The sequence below is a fragment of the Dermochelys coriacea genome, chromosome 7 (assembly GCF_009764565.3).
Source record: "Dermochelys coriacea isolate rDerCor1 chromosome 7, rDerCor1.pri.v4, whole genome shotgun sequence".
NCBI lineage: Eukaryota > Metazoa > Chordata > Testudines > Dermochelyidae > Dermochelys > Dermochelys coriacea.
This window is the reverse complement of record NC_050074.1, coordinates 76991987-77008726: the sequence shown is the minus strand read 5'-3', so window position 1 is coordinate 77008726 and position 16740 is coordinate 76991987. Positions and strand designations below refer to the sequence as shown.

The window sequence follows — 16740 nt, the reverse complement described above, 5'->3', positions numbered from 1 at the left end:
TGGCATTGGCCACTGTCAGAAGACAGGATACTGGGTTATATAGACCACTGGTCTGATCCATTATGGCCATTCTTATGTTATTATGTTCTTTAAAAGGTAATGCAATGCAAAAATGGAATACTGGTAAAGCACACATTTCCAAATACCCTTCAGAAAATGAGGGTCCTTTAATAGTATAAAAAATGTGTTTGTTCAGACTATTTTCATCCCCACCTCCTTTGTCTTGCTTTTCCTCACCCTTCGTTCTGCATCTGAATATGCCTACACTGGAGCTGGGTGGAGATTTCCATCTTAAATAGACATACCTGCTACCCTAGCGCTAAAATTAGAAATGTAGGTGCAGCAGTGCAAATAGTGAGAGGGGCTAGCCACGCCGGGTACAATCCCAAATGAAACCCTCAGTACATATGCAGGTGTTTAGCCACTACTGCTGCTCACACCACTGTGTCTGCACTTACATTTTTAGATTCAATAAAAGCTAGCACAGGTATATCTGTATGAGCTGCAAATAACACCTCCTGCTCTAGTGTAGACATACCCTAAAACTTCTTCAAAACCTTGAATCTATGTAGTTCACAGCCACCAGTGTACATCAGGAGTGATTCTTTAGAAGGCAGTGGAGTAAAACTAGTCACAGCAGATCCAATCCACTACACACACACCCCCAACCAATTCATGTCAGCTGCTCCAGACCCTGCCACAGTTAGAGAGCTTTAAGATGCAATTCACCATTCACAGAGGACAACTTTGGAATTCCACAGCAAAAGCAGATTTTTTTTTCATTTCCAGCACCAGCAGCTTTTCTTTTCTGTGTTTGAATTGCTGGGAATGTAGGCCCTGAATCAGCAAAGTACCTATGCTTGACTTTAGTAGCCACTGAAGTCAATTGAACCACTCCTGCTTATAATTAGGTACATGGTTAAGAACCTTGCTGGATCAGGACCTTAATTCTAGACTTGGGGCTTGACAGTTTTTCCTTCAGTACTTACATTTCCAGATATATAATAACTGTGTGGGTTGATTACATATATGTATTATCTTGCTTTCCTAGTATGGCCATAATGCTGAACACTGACAAGAGGGTGAATGCCCTTTTGAAGTTCATTATTATTTGGCTGTTGCACAGTGGCTAGTGTTATTTTAATGTATAATTTACAGACCTAGCCTGAGAAAATAAAAACAGATACTGTATTGCCAAAGGTATTGGTACTGGGATTTGGAGCTTTCCTCTCAGTGTTGCCTGTTTGAAGCTAGCACAGATCATTAGTTATTGAAAATTGTTACTGTGTGCTGGCTGTTAGACCCATGTGACAAAAATTGATTATCTCAGTCTAGTACCTGATAGGAAAGTGTCCGGATAATAAAGTCAACACGAAAGTGGCAGTATTTGTACCCTTGGTAGTATTCTTATCAAGGATTGAGAAATGATGGTGATCAACTACTCTCTTACTCCCTGAATTGTACCTTCCAGGTCAGGGCTCAGGCTGGACAGTGTGGGAAAAGTTGTATTGCCAATATACCTCTTTTGTTGCTAACTAAAAGTGTTTAGTACCTTTCACAAGCATGAAGAAAAAAAAATCACAATTTTATGTTTAATTAAAATAATAAGCAATTTTAGTATTAAAAGGAAAAGGGAACAGAGAAATAGTGGGATGTTGGAAAGAGTGCTTGAAATGCTTAATCGCGGTTATTGAAATGTATCTTTGTTGCATATTATCAATTACTACCACAGTTTTTAGATACATGTTAAACTGTCTAGTGGCCATTGCAGTAGAAATTTCCACCCCCTCAATAAAATTAATAGTTGGCCTTTGCAAAATACTTTATGCAGTTAAACCTTGATTTAGTAAAGCGCTTAAACTTAAAGAGGTGCTTGTGTGCTTTGCTGAATCAAGGTCTTATTGGATTTGTGGTGTCTGGATCTAGAGGAATTTTAGCCTAATCAAAGACATCAGTGAAACTCTATTCAATTGTTCTGTGTTCATTTCTTAGCTCTCGCTCTATCTTCAGCGTCTGACAGCAACAGCAGAAAAAAACAGAGCAGCTTGAGAGTCAGCATGAAGAGAGATGCAATAATTCAAGCTGTTAGGATTTATGGTTACTACATGGGAAAATGAAGGATATTGAAAAGATACCCATTACATGGGGCTTTTGATACTTTTCTCCTCCCAAAAAGGAGGGGGAATAGATGTTTGTTTCAATACCATAATATAGAATTGAAAGTCCAATATTTCTGGGTTAATTTTTGACATCTATTCTTGCTGCTTTTGAGAAGCACTCCCCATCTGTTAGCCCCCATGTTGCTGTCCATTCTTAAACTGAGTAGAAGCAATGTAATCAATTGATTACCATGAGGTGACAAAAGTAGGAGCTGCATTAAAAAAATCCTGATTTTCTGAAATAAAATATTATTGACTGGTAAGTCTACTAAGTTCCAGGAAGCTTATGCCAGTAAATATTGGTTTAAAACCAAGATGCATCTGCATATGATGTTTCTATAGTTTAAAAATTGTTAACAAAACAAACGTGTTTAGCCTCCTGTTTACTCATCTACAATGTTCTGAGAACCCAGAATGGGGAATCCAGGTAGCAGTGAGAATTGCTTTCTTGCTCTCCACTCTTGTTTGGCCGTGTAAGCACAGAATCTGCCAGATGGCATGATTCAGAAATCTTAACAGGATATCCATCTGCAATAAGGAAGTCAAGAAATACTGTAAATATAAATTTAGATAACTGCCAAACTGAAAACCATTTGGTATTGGAGTTCATACTGTAGCTGGGAAATAGAGGATAGTCTCTTTGGGTCTCAGGTTTAAGTAGGCATCTCAGTAATTAGTTTTAATTTTGTGTTTTGACCCAGCACGATTATTGTGGACATTGTTGCCTATTGCTGTGAAAGCTGCTTGCTAATGGAAAGAAACTTCATTCTAAAATGTCCAATGTATTCATTTGTGTTCCATGTTGTCTTGTCATATCATCCTATCTTTGCTGATGCGGCACTACATTGTATAGCACATGGAGCATGATAAAACATGACACAATATGACCACAAGGTACTGGAAACTTAAGAGAAAATCTTCCAGGGTAGCTCAGTGGTCTAGTGGCGGCACAATATGCTGCCACATAGGGTTCAGAGTTCACTGTTTTCCTCCCAGGCTGGCAGGTGCTGAGATTGCCACCAAGGCAGCATGCTGAACCCCAGAGGGGAGGGAAGAAGTACCTCATGTCACTCTGCAGTGAACCCACCTCCCTTCTACATGCTTGATAGGAAAAGCAGCATTAATGGCTTTAGTGAGAGCTGTATTTGGCTGTCATTTCTGGGACACAAGATAGCTGTGCTTTGAGGCCTCCAAGGGGAAAATAGTAGAAAGGAAATAAATGGGGGTGGAGGTCATTCAGAGTTCAAAAACTTCCCTCTGTTCTTTCCCCTACCCCACACACTTCAAAAGGGACAAAAAGAAAGTCTTCCAGAGTTAGCACTGTACCTGGTCTCTGATTCAAATTGCTAGCTAGTCAGCAGTGAGAAAAGAGCCACCGAGAAAGAAGTAGTGTAGGTAATTGTTCTCCTAGCAGCTTACAGAAGTACAATAGTGGGTGTCATTAAAATCTTGACATTAACCATTTGCAGTGGGTAAATTTAAAGTAGTACTTAATTAAATGGTCTACTTAGTAGTTTTTTTATATTCTTTACATGTTACCTGATTTATGATTCACTGAAGTAAAGGCATGTAAATACACACACCGTATTTTACAGTAATTGGCACATCTAACATTCCCCCAGGATGTTTTAAGATAGGGCCAATAGGCACCTTTTGTTTAAAATGGACATGGTGGAGACTAATTTAAATTGATGTGAAGAAAAGACTGAATCTAAATGTGACAACCACTGAAACGTACTTTCAGTGTAAACCATGAAGAACCATTCACATCTGTATTTTCCTTTTTCTTAAGAGTCATAGCTCAGTGGTCTGAAAATAAGATAGGGAGCAGGAGCTCCTGAATTCCAATCCTGACTTTGGCATTCCCTTCCCAGTGCATCTGGGCAAGTCACTGAACCTCTGTGCCTCGGTTTCCTCCTTTTTAAAATAGAGAGGATAATCCTCGCTTATCCAACAGCCAACTGGGTTAATCTTTGTAAAGTACTTTGAAAAAGTCTTCTTTTTAGTTGCCTCTCTTCTGAACTGTCCTTCATTGCAGCCCCAGCCTGATTATAATGAAGTAAGCATATTTATTAAGGAAGAAGAGATAATGTCTTGATGCAGGCAGGCAGGAGATAATTGCTTTTGGAGGTACAATCTGATCATTTCTATCACTTTGTAAGACTCCCAAGCTCTTTCAGATCAACTAACAATATTTTCATTATAGTAAAAGACAGAAAAAGAGTGAAGAGATGGGGGGGGGCAGCAGTTGATTCTCTCTGATCTGTTGCATTTTAGAGTATAACTTCACTATTTATGAAAGTATTTGTTATGATTCTTTACATGTTTCAACATGTCATTTAAGTTATTTAAAATTTGAATGGTTTTTAAAGTGAGCAGCAAATAGATTGAACGCTCTGATTCCCTGTTGCTACATTTAAGTGAGGTTTTTAAGTAGTATTTAGGTTTCTGTTTCTGAGCAGTATATTTATAGAGACAGGCTTATGTTTTAGTTCTTAATTAGAACTCATGCCAAAAAATGTACAGCTTAGCTATGTTCAGTTTTATAAGGTGTTTTGGACATGAGTCTGATATCCCTTATTTGTTTGAGCATCTCATGCCCTGACAGCTCCTGGATTTTGCTGCAGCTCTGGTGGGTATTTCTGAACTGTACATTAATAATGAAAGTCAGAATAGGAAAACAACAAGGAGAAAAATCCATATATTCATCAGTGCAAAAGTTTGTCATGGTGTTCTGCTAACAAAACACCAGCTTCCACTGGTCTGTGAAACAAAAGGTCCAGAACACATTGGGTAGGTCTACATTGCAACAAAACACCCATGGCAGGCCTGTGTCAGCTGACCCAGGTGTAACCCACACACCTTCTGGGTGTGGTGTTCTGACCCATCTAGTGGCACTGAGACCACTTAAAGAAAGAGAGATAAAATGAGTCTACTCTTCAGCCTTAGCTAACAGCCAATTGGCTTTTAGTTTATGTGGTAGAGGCTCATGCACTAAGCTCCAGAAGTCCCCGATTCGATCCCGCCCGCCAACAACCAGGGTCTGTCGATGTTACACAGGCTCGGGCTACAAGGCTATAAAATTGAGGTATAGCCATTTGGACTCTGGGACTCTCCTCTCTCCCCCCTGCAATTTTATAGCCCCACAGCCCAAGCTCAGCAAGCTCAAGTCATGAGCCAGCCATGGGTGTTTTATTGCAGTGTAGACACACCCTTAAAAATTAGACTTCATGCCTGAGAACTTCACATTCACCAGCAGGCATTCTGCCTCCCATAGGACTGCTTTGTGCTGCTGGAGTCCACTCAGATCCCTAGTGGATCGTGTGCTATCATAGGCTGCACTTTGGCTTTTCTGGTCAGGGTGGAGTTGGCTGTATATTCCATCCATTTTTATTGTTTGTTTGTATTGCAGTAGTGCCTAGAGGACCCAATCAGGGATCAAGGCCCCACTGTGCTAGAAACTGCGCACACAATAAAAGGATAGTCCCTGCCCCAAAGATCTTGCAGTCTAAGCATATGAGAAAAGTCTGTGAAATCAACAATAAATATGCTCAACTTCACAAGACATACAAGGCAGCTTCCCCTTATAGGTTCATTTTGGATAGGGAAGGGAAAAGGTGTGTTCTGTGGGGAGGGAGAGATAAGAAGAGGACAGAGCACATACCTGTCAGAGATCTTTTTCGGATGTTTTTCCACGTTACAAAACAAAACAAAACCTACCCAGGGTTTTGCTGTTTTATATTCAGTTTATTGTCAGTAAATGCATAGAGTTGTTCATATATGGTAATTGCTTATGTTCATATATTTCTTCTTTTTAAAAAACATTCCAGATGGGATACACTCCATTACATGTTGGCTGCCACTATGGAAACATAAAGATTGTTAATTTCCTTCTGCAACACTTTGCTAAAGTTAATGCCAAAACGAAGGTGAGGTTTTCTTTTCCATTCACTTGGTTTATTTTCTTTAAAAAAAACAAAACCCTCTCCTGAGAACACTGCAAACTCTTCTGTTTTTCCATCTTTGGCAGAATGGGTACACCCCTCTACACCAGGCTGCTCAGCAGGGACACACCCACATCATTAACGTCTTGCTCCAAAACGGCGCATCACCCAATGAACTCACTGTGGTAAGGGACAAGAGAAAAACGTATTGTGGGTGGCTTCTTTTCTAGCATGACAATGCTTTCCCGACTGTAAAAAGTGCTGTGCCATTACATCTCAACAATGGAAATGTAGAAGAACATGGGGCGGGGGGCAGTGGGAAAGCGTGAATAAAACAGAACAGCCAGCCTGTTATCTCAGCTATGAGACATAGCCACCTCAGTGCTCTACTTTTTCTGAAACACCAACTTCTTTAAAATGCATTCATAAGAGAATATAGTAAGGCTTGTCAGAATTCAATTTTTATTTCGACGGATAATATAGATGTTTATTTTTGAGCATTTTTTTCCTATTTTAAACAATATAAACTTTCACAGTTACAAGAAATTACGGGGGTGGCAGCCATGAAGATTATTTAATGACCGTAAACATTGAGATTCAAAATGTTAAAGCTTTATAACCATTAAAATACAAATTATCAACATCACATGCCAAAATATACAAAGCAAATATCCTTAAACTGAAGTCTAAGAAGTCCTCAGGCAGCATTTTTCTTATTTTGCCTCTCTTTAAATTTCATTATAATTGATGGAATTTTTTTTTCATCTGTGTCTGTGTGGGGAAATCGACGTTTTCCAACATTTACTGATAAAAATGTAATCTTCCATTGTAATGGTTTTTTCTCTCCTTGCCATTTGTGTAAACAGTTAAATGCCTAACGTTACATGTCCTGCTGCCAGAACTTTTTATTGCATTGACTTATAAACATTTTCTTTGAACTCTGAAGTAAATTTTTACTGAACTTATTACTTGTTCTTATAGCTAAGCATTGTTAATGCATATCCATTTTTATAAATTTTTCAATTCTCAGAATGGGAACACTGCCCTGGCCATTGCTAAACGACTTGGCTACATTTCAGTTGTTGACACACTGAAGATCGTGACGGAAGAGACCATGACTACAATTGTAAGTATAGTATATTTCAGTAATGAAATTATTTTAACTTTCTTAATCTACAAAGTTATACAAACATGGTATTTGTTGATAGATACCTGCTGAGATTGCAATATGATTGCTAAAGGTGGCCATACATACTGTTAGTAATATAACATCCATATGCAGTCAAATATAAAAAAGAATATCATATTTACATCAAATTTATTTAAAAAGTGTTAAAATTCAGGTAATAAATATCACCAAAATGTATTGCAAAAATCAAACTGAAATTGATTTTTATACACAGTATAAATAAATTGATATGTATACACAGTATAAATAACCTGGGTCCCAATCCTTCAACTAGATCTGCATGGGCGCAGTGTCCTACATGTGGCGGTCTAATTGCAAGCTTGGGGCCTCAGTGCGGTAACTTTCCTCATATGGCTTTGTAAACAAGCAGAAACCAACATATATCTCCTCTCTTCTTAAGAGCCCCAGTTCTGAATACCTGCAGTGATTCACTCAGTGCTCTCTCACCCACCAGTACCTTCAAGTAGTAGCATATAAAATATACTGTTGTAGGGGCTTGCAAATGTCATGATTGTATTTAGTTTAAAAGCAGTTCTTCCAAACTGACAAAATTGGATGGAACACCACTAGAAGGGTTTATACTGTAATTGTGGGCTGCTTCTTGAAGGCAATTACAAGATTAAGTCCCGGTATTATCTGTTAGATGTTAAAGGGACACCATCAACTTTAAAAATGTCATTTCTGTTTGAAAGCATCTTTCTGTTGTTTCAGGTAACAGTGCCAATGACAATAACTGAAAAAGATTAGAGTGAAACATTACTGCTCAATAGTTTTCAGCTCAATTACATTTGACAGTACTTCATCTTTAATCGGGCTCTCTGTTTCTCTTTTAATCAGTTAGTTAGTTTCTCCTGTAGTTTGTGTGGGTCTTTTGTACAGCAACAGGGGAGAGAGACAAACATTTTTAATAAGAGGAAAGTTTGATTGTAAAAGAATAAAAATTGGCAAGGGATTCAGAGGCAGGCATAGTGCTTAAAAATGACATTGAGCTCATTTTTTGAAACTGACTACATTTCAGATTGATGGTGTCCCTTTAAAAAGAAGACATCTAGGCCCTGGTCCTGCAAACGTGCATCAGCATAACTTTACTCATGTCAGTATTCCAACTGAAGTAAAAGGGTTTAGTCACATGAGTGAAGTTACACACATAGACAAGTGTTTGCAGACTCAAAGTCCTGCCATATTAATTTTATAACGAACCACAAAATGTTTGAAATAGATACTTAAGGCTCACTTTATGAACAGGCCCAGTGCTTCCATTGCCTGATTTATTATCATATACTACATTCTCTCTCAAGCAAGCCATTTCAGATTAAGCCAGTTTGAATACCTTTGAATTTAGAAACACTTTTGACTCAGCAACAGGTGATCACTTGTTTGACAACTTTAATCCAGCTAAATTTACAACTTTCCAAATTTAGCACTGACTACAAATAGTTGTTAAATTCATGTTGTAAATTAAGGGAAGCTGGAATTTACTGATATCTAAGGAACATTTTTAAAATGCTTATGTAGGCCAGCCTCAAAAGGAAGAGATATCTAAATTTGGCAGAATAATTAAGGTGAACCCATTAGAAATAACGCTAATGCCTCAAATATATTTTGTCTGACAGGAATCCTGTTTTTCACCTTTGCTGGTGACCAGTTCCTAGACCCAGACCTTATAATTTAGAGTGTATGTACATAACTCCTTGCACGATATCCATATATGTGTTTTGCAATAATAGTGATGACCAGTGTGACACTGGCTCTTGTTTGAGAGCTCACATGACATTCTTTGGTGAACTTGAATGCATGCACCAGACACAGAAGATTCCTGTACCCTGTATACACTCCCTCTTTGCCCCTTGCCAGTTGGCACTAAGAGGTTCCTGGGTCACAGGCATGTTCTCCCAATATTGTTCACTGATTAATGACAAAATCATCACAATATTAATAGTGTGATGACAATATCTTACGACAGTGGTCACCAACCTGTCAATCGTGATCTCCAGTGGTATAGTGGGGCTGCCACTAAGGCAGGCTCCCTGACTGCCACAGCCCCACACTGCTCCCGGAAGCAGCCAGCATGCTCCCGTGACCCTGGGGGGTAGGGGTCTCTGCGTGCTGTTCCTGCCTGCAAGCACCACCCCCACAGCTCCCATTGGCTGGGAACAGGAAACTGTGGCAGCAGAGAGGGGCAGCGCACAGAGCCATGTGCCCCCCATCCCAGGAGCTGCAGAGGCACAGTGGCCCCTTCCAGGAGCAGTGTGGGGCCTGGCCAGGCAGGGAGCCTACCTTAGCCTCGCTGCACCGCCGACCAGGAGCTGCCCGGCAGGAGACCACACCCCAGCCCTGAGCCCCCTCCCGGAGCAAGCACCCCATACCCCCTCCTGCACCCTAAGTCCCTTCCCCTGCCCCAGCCCTGACCTCCCTCCCAGAGCCTGCACCCCAACACTCTGCCCCAGCCCAGAGCCCCCTCCTGCACCCAAACACACTCCCAGAGCTTGCACCCCTCACCCCCTCCTACACTCTAACCCCTGCCCCAGGCTCAGCCCAGAGCCTCCTCTCACACTGTGAACCCCTTGGCCCCAGCCCAGAGCCTACACCCCCTCCCAAACCCCAACCCGTGAAAGTGAGGGAGGGTGAGGGAGAGCGAGCGACGAGGGGGTGGAGTGAGCAGGGTGGGGCTTTAGGGAAGGGGTGGGGTAGATCCTGGGTTGCCCTTAAATTCAAAAAGTGATCGTGGGCATGAAAAGGTTGAAGACCACGGTCTTACGATGTCACTGACCTTTGTTAACCAATCTTCTCTTATTGTCTTTGGCTATGGATCTGTACCTACATAAATTGATATTGTTGGGATGATAAACACCAACATTCATTTGTACCTCCTACTTTTGACTTAGTAAAGGAAGTGGATAATTGTTCCCATATTTTTTTCTTTTTCAACTGATGGTTGCTGTACAAAGTTATCAAAAGAAGCGATACTGAGATATCTTGTGCGGATATTTGTTGAAACGCAAACAGCACAAGATGTTATGAATTATCACATAAATCCTCATGGTATCTACAAAGGGTCAGATCATGAGATAATGATCTGCTTTGGTAAGGGGGGGGTGTAGTTGCACTGTCCCTGGAGCCCAGAAGGGAGATTGTGACTCTGCTCATCCAGAGAGTGAGTAAACTGCTATGGGTACTTACCTGGCACAGTTATGCCACCCAGCATGTGGGGACATGGAGCCAAAGCTTTGCCCAGTCCCCACTCAGTTCTGCCTACCCCCACCTATCCCCCTCACAGGGAGGAGAATGTAGTGGCTTGTGCAGATCACACCCATGCTACTATTCATGACATAGGGAGCCAGTAAGCCACCAGGCTAGCTGGGCACAATCTGCACCAAAGAAAAACCATTTAAAGCAAGTGAATACTGGTTCTAAAAAGCTGGCTAATTTCTTTCATTATTTTTTTTTCTAAAACTACTATTTAAAGCAAAACAAAATAGGAAAGAAACATCCTCCTTGTTTTTTGAGCACACTGCAGACAGAAAACTGTTAATATTCACCTGTCACAATTGTGGTGTCATCAGTTTACTTGTGAGTGGCCTGTTGGTTGATATATAGAAGGCATTCAGGATCAAAAGCTGGCTTTTATCTTTGTTACTTCATGTGCGCTTTCCCTCTTGTCACTTCCATAGCTGAGTTCTATAATTCATTAGCTTATATAAAACCCATATTGCTCTGTCTTAAAATGTGCTAACAAAATAAACTTCAAAATAAAGAAATATAGTTAGATGTGCTGGATAATAAGCTTCTGCTTCTCTATCTTTTTGGCACCTCTCTTCATACCTTCTCTAAAAGTTACTTATCTCTAGGGAGATTCTAAAATATTTTTCTACAACAGGAACAAGGCTTATTGAACAGCTGACATCATAAAAAAGAGTTGTAGGAGAGCAGCATAAACAGGAACTCGTTATCTCAAGCTCAGGCTTGTAGAGATCTAGATAATTGTAGGACAAGGATATTCACTGTTGCACACTGAGAACTCCAAATACAGGAGGCTCATTCGTAGACTGTACAACTAATGAACTAGTTGGGTTCATGTCACATAGGTAGGAAGTATATTATTTAATATGTGCTATAAGTAGCGAAAAGTTGCATTACATCATATTGTGAATTAGACTATAAGAAATGTACGGTACAAAAAGGACTTCACAGCCCAAAATGCCTTCTAGTTTAGACACAGCTCTAGTCACAGAAACCAGAAAATAGTTTTCATTAAAATCAAGATGTTGGTAATCAGTCACCAACAACAAGAATCTGAATTACTGAGGGTATTAGATTCTCCTGTCACGTAGTCATCTAATTTAAAGATCTTTTGAGGATATTTGGCCAAATCTATCCCAGCTGTAATTCCATTTAAGGTGGTACAAAGGGTGAATATGGGTTAGTGTATTGTGGTTTTTTTTTACCCATACTGTAATAAAACTCTAATAATGACTGAACAAATTCTGTGTGTGATCTTTGATCCATACAATTCAGTCTGTATAGACATGGCTTAGGCAAAATCTTTGAACATGCATTGGCAGAACCTTCTAAAGCTGGTAGTTTAACCTTAAATAATTCCCACAGAACAAAATGAGAACTTTAATAAGTTCTAAGCTACTTTGCTCATGAAGGAATGCTTCCATTATATCAAATGAGGACAGGAGCCAGAGAGACATAAATTTGCCACAGAATTATTTATGAAGCTAGACAAAAATAAAGTATATAAAGGTAAATGAATAATGACAAGCTTAAAAGTTTGGATCAAAGACCACAACCAGAATCTTTTCAGTCATTTTTCCTCCTACAACGTTGTTAATCATTTGTGAACTTTGTGTCTGATGACTGGGAAATAACAGTGGTAGAATAAGCGGAAACACAAATGTGGGCTTATCTTTGAATTTCACTCAGCATCCTGGCTTGGATACAGCTATAGCAAACCTGTACAGATTTTTCTGTAGGATCCAAAACATCATTCGTGCTTGACTGCTCTCTTACTTCAAAGTTTGTGGTTCCATTAGGGTTTCAATATCCCCTTTTTTATTAAACCAGCAGGTCAGCTCTGAGCTATCTTGTCATATATAGCTACTTTAAATGAAGATTTCAGGCATGCAAACTCAGCTTTCCTGAAATCTAAGTCTTCTTATACTGCTCCCTGAACCTGAATGAGAATAAATGATGGAAGTAAAAATCAGCCATCTGAATGCATTGTGTGCAAAATTTTCTGATGAGTATCATAGATTACCATAATATTATTACAGTTGTCGCTATGAAAAATATAGATAGTTCAAGGTGAGGTATGTATTTAAAAATATTGCAGAGAAAATTAGCTCCAAAATCACAAAATAGTCTGATGCAGGAAGGAGGAAACTTCACACAGCAGTAAAGGACTTAATAGGTTAGGGCTAGATTGTGTTACTCTTGCTCCCATTAAAGTCAATGGGACTGTAGAAAGAGTAAGGTACTACTTTAGGCTCCTATTTTTAAAAAAATCTTGGCCTTAAATTCTTTCAGTGTTTCTTTTAGGCGATATGATCATCTTTTGGGTCCTCGGAACATTCTGTCTGCTGTATGAACTTGAATATAGTTACATATATTGATATAATATTAGGTAGTTTTATTATTTGAATGTACTGTATTTCATAATTATATTCAGCTACATGTTGAAACTGCAAAAAATAAAGGTTTATTCTGCTAATTTCAGATAATAAATGTGGTCTGTCATGTATTTTAACGTATAAATGTAACAATAAATTGATGTTTTTCTGATGAAAATGTCTGAACTTTGAAATGATCTTATTATGTTTAATAGACCGTCACAGAAAAGCATAAAATGAATGTACCAGAAACTATGAATGAAGTTCTTGACATGTCTGATGATGAAGGTATGCAAAAAAGGAATTTTTATTTACTTTTAAAATTCTATTTGTTGTATCATAGATTGTTTGTTAAATTCTTCACCCCGCCCCATTGGATAATCGTTGCAAAAAAAATGATTAGTTATGACATTATGTTATTTTGTTGATATATATATATAAACTTATATTGTTTACTTAAATCATGCAGTTCGTAAAGCCTACACCCCTGAAATTCTCAGTGATGGTGAATATATGTCAGATGTTGAAGAAGGTATTTGTGCATTTTTGTATTGCGGTGATATTTAACTTCAACATATTCATTTTATTCTCTAACTTTAGAAATAATCTCTTGTTTTTCAATAACTTTTCTTATTACCCTACTCACAAGAATCAGTATGTTAGACCAGAGTACATCAGAAAATTGTTTGATTTACTGCTAACATGCTAATTTTGCCCAGAACTTTTGCTTCACTATTTTAAAATCAAATTGCCAATAATTTCCTGGAATATTCTTTCTGCTGCTTCATAAATAGAGTTGTTTTAGTATTTTATTTTAAAAACTAACATTTGCCAAAGAGATAAATATACACATTCTTGGGAAGAAACAGCTGACAACAGGAGATAACTTCTGAAAGGATTGGGTATAAATTTTACATTTCTAGTGTCTACCCTCCATAAAAGTGAATTATGGGATTATTCATTTGATACTGAAGACATACCCTGGTAAAATGAGATTTCAGAGTATAAAATCCCAATCATCATTTAGTGTAATGTCACATAAGTGCAAGTTATGCAAGTTACATTTGCACTGAATAAGACACTTATTGTACTTAAAAGAAGATGACTCCCATTTTGGTAGGACCACAGCAAGTACAGTAATTGGGAATGGTGGGCATTACTGGATATGAGTCAACAGTGTGCCCTTGTTGCCAAGAAGGCCAATGACATTTTGGGATGTATAAATAGGGGCATTGCCAGCAGATAGAGGGACGTGATCATTCCCCTCTATTCAACTTTGGTGAGGCCTCATCTGTGTCCAGTTTTGGGCCCCACACTACAAGAAGGATGTGAAAAAATTGGAAAACATCCAGCGGAGGGCAACAAAAATGATTAGGGGACTGGAGCACATGACTTAGGAGGAGAGGCTGAGGGAATTGGGATTGTTTAGTTTGCGGAAGAGAAGAATGAGGGGGGATTTGATAGCTGCTTTCAACTAACTGAAAGGGGGTTCCAAAGAGGATGAATCTAGTCTGTTCTCAGTGGTAGCAGATGACAGAATGAGGCGTAATTGTCTCAAGTTGCAGTAGGGAGGTTTAAGTTGGATATTAGGAAAAACTTTTTCATTAGGAGGGTGGTGAAGCACTGGAATGCGTTACCTAGGAAGGTGGTGGAATCTCCTTCCTTTGAAGTTTTTAAGGTCAGGCTTGACAAAGCCCTGGCTGGGATGATTTAGTTGGGGATTGGTCCTGCTTTGAGCAGGGGGTTGGACTAGATGACCTCCTGAGGTCCCTTCCAACTTTGATATTCTGTGATTCTATGACTGCCAATATAGTGCTAGACTCAGATATATAGCTGTGCCACCCCAAGAAGAGCCCTGAGAAGGTACTGTGGCTCAGAGAGGGCCTAATTAATCAGGCTTTCTGTAGTGAACTCTATAGGGGCTGCAATAGAGCCCATTGGTCTTCAACACCATCTATGTGGGGATTTTGAGCCACTGAACCATCCCAGTGGTTTGTGGTCCTAATCATCCCCTCTATGCTGGCCTGTTCATGGCTAGCACAGAGACATTCTCCACAGTACCCAGGTTATTTTCTAGGGGGTTAATAGAATGCAACCAGGAGGGACCGAAACAATGCCATTCCTGAAAGTCTGTTGTTGATGGGGTTTTTCTGTTTGTTTTTAAATTTCCGAACTGAAGGAAGCTGTCTAGCTCCATGAGCCATATAGTTTTACAGCTGGGTAAAGTTTCAGGAGTTTGATTATTCACACTTGTGTGAAGCCAGATCTTTGGATAGAAATAAGAATATTTTCCTCTGTTCAGAAGCCCACCTGGAGGCCTCTTCACCTGCTTTCTCCCTCCATCTGTACAGCCACAGAGGTTAATAGGTGCAGAGAGCCTTGCTCTTCGTACTTGGATGAATTTCTCCGTCAAGCTGAAGATACCATAGCACCACACAGAGACCATAATAAAAATATCAAACAGAGTTTCTGAAATTTTGAAGAAAGAAATGACAGTATTTTGTACGCTTCCCATTCTATTCCTATTAGCTTGCATGATAGCTATAACTTCTCCCAGTGTAGTAGTAGCTATTATAGCAATGGTCTCAGTTTTCCTCTCAAACTCTTTATTTAGACTTCTCTGATTCCATGCTTTGTGAAATGTTTATTTTTACTTTCTTTTATAGTATTTTAAACTTTAGAATATAAGGCCATTTTAGCCAGTCACTACGTTGAAATAATGTTTAATTTATGTGCTGAATCTCTTCTTTTAAAATTTCCACCAAGATGTTCCCATTATTATATAACTCCAACTGGATAACAATGTTGTTTTCCATTTGTGGTTAAAAATAAAAGTTTTAGACTATCATTTATATTTGTACTCTGCACATTCCAATACAAAATTATTGTAGCTTACCTGAACATCATTATTACTCAAGAAAGAAATAATATTTTGTTATATTACAGTGCTAGAATTAAGACTGATGCAGTATTTAAGAAATGTTCAAATATGAAATGATAGTCTCAGAATTTGACTGAAAATGTTGCTTTTATTAATGTGTTGCAGCATCTGCAAAGACAAGATGCAAAGTTCAAACAGACTCTCAGTAATAGTCTTGAGGTCTGTGGAAAGCTGAAAAGTTTACAAACTATTATTTTTAAAAGGCCAATTTAAAAATATAAATAGATTATGAAACAATTTAGATAGAGGAAGCAATCAGTTTGGTATATAATGAACCCAAGACACATAGTTGTCAGACCTTATCTCTGTGAATAGGATTTCAGATTAATAAATAGGTATTTTATTAACCCATGATGATGCAGTCAAAGGTGCAGTGTGTGTGTGTGTGTGTGTGTGTGTGTGTGTGAGAGAGAGAGAGAGAGAGAGAGAGATCTTTTTTCTTTTAGATTGCCAACTCCTCATGAGAGGAGCTGTTTTTATTTTGTGTCTTGTTGAGCATCAAGAACATCTTTGGTGGTTAACAAATAAATAATAATAAATTATGGGTTTTGATGCCCTCCCCCCATAAATCTTCAGTGTTGGCCAAGGATGTAGATGCAAAACACCCATTTAAAATCATGAGAATCAATACATTCAGGGTAACAAAGACTAACTGCTACAAAGAACCTGAAATGGCTAGGTAAATAATGACAGGTTTCAAAGTAGCAGCTGTGTTAGTCTGTATTCGCAAAAAAGAAAAGGATCCCACCAGATCCCATCAGATGCATCCGATGAAGTGAGCTGTAGCTCACGAAAGCTTATGCTCAAATAAATGTGTTAGTCTCTAAGGTGCCACAAGTACTCCTTTTCTTTTTTAGGTAAATAATGGCTATTGTAAATAGTCTAGTGCCAC

At 38.9% G+C, this 16740-nt stretch overlaps 1 protein-coding gene across 43 annotated transcripts in view; it reads left to right on the top strand.

Annotated features, from left to right (window-relative positions):
• The window catches only part of ANK3 (ankyrin 3), a 540818-nt gene that overhangs the window by 425898 nt on the left and 98180 nt on the right, over window positions 1-16740 (top strand). For 27 of the 43 annotated variants that reach the window (XM_043519062.1, XM_043519061.1, XM_043519051.1 and 24 more), the window contains 5 exons: window positions 5990-6088; window positions 6190-6288; window positions 7134-7229; window positions 13123-13195; window positions 13377-13439. In XM_043519062.1, coding sequence (XP_043374997.1) covers window positions 5990-6088; window positions 6190-6288; window positions 7134-7229; window positions 13123-13195; window positions 13377-13439 — 430 coding nt within the window. The remainder of the gene's footprint in view (window positions 1-5989; window positions 6089-6189; window positions 6289-7133; window positions 7230-13122; window positions 13196-13376; window positions 13440-16740) is intronic. The other 16 variants (XM_043519064.1, XM_043519067.1, XM_043519066.1 and 13 more) reach the window with 1 other exon arrangement.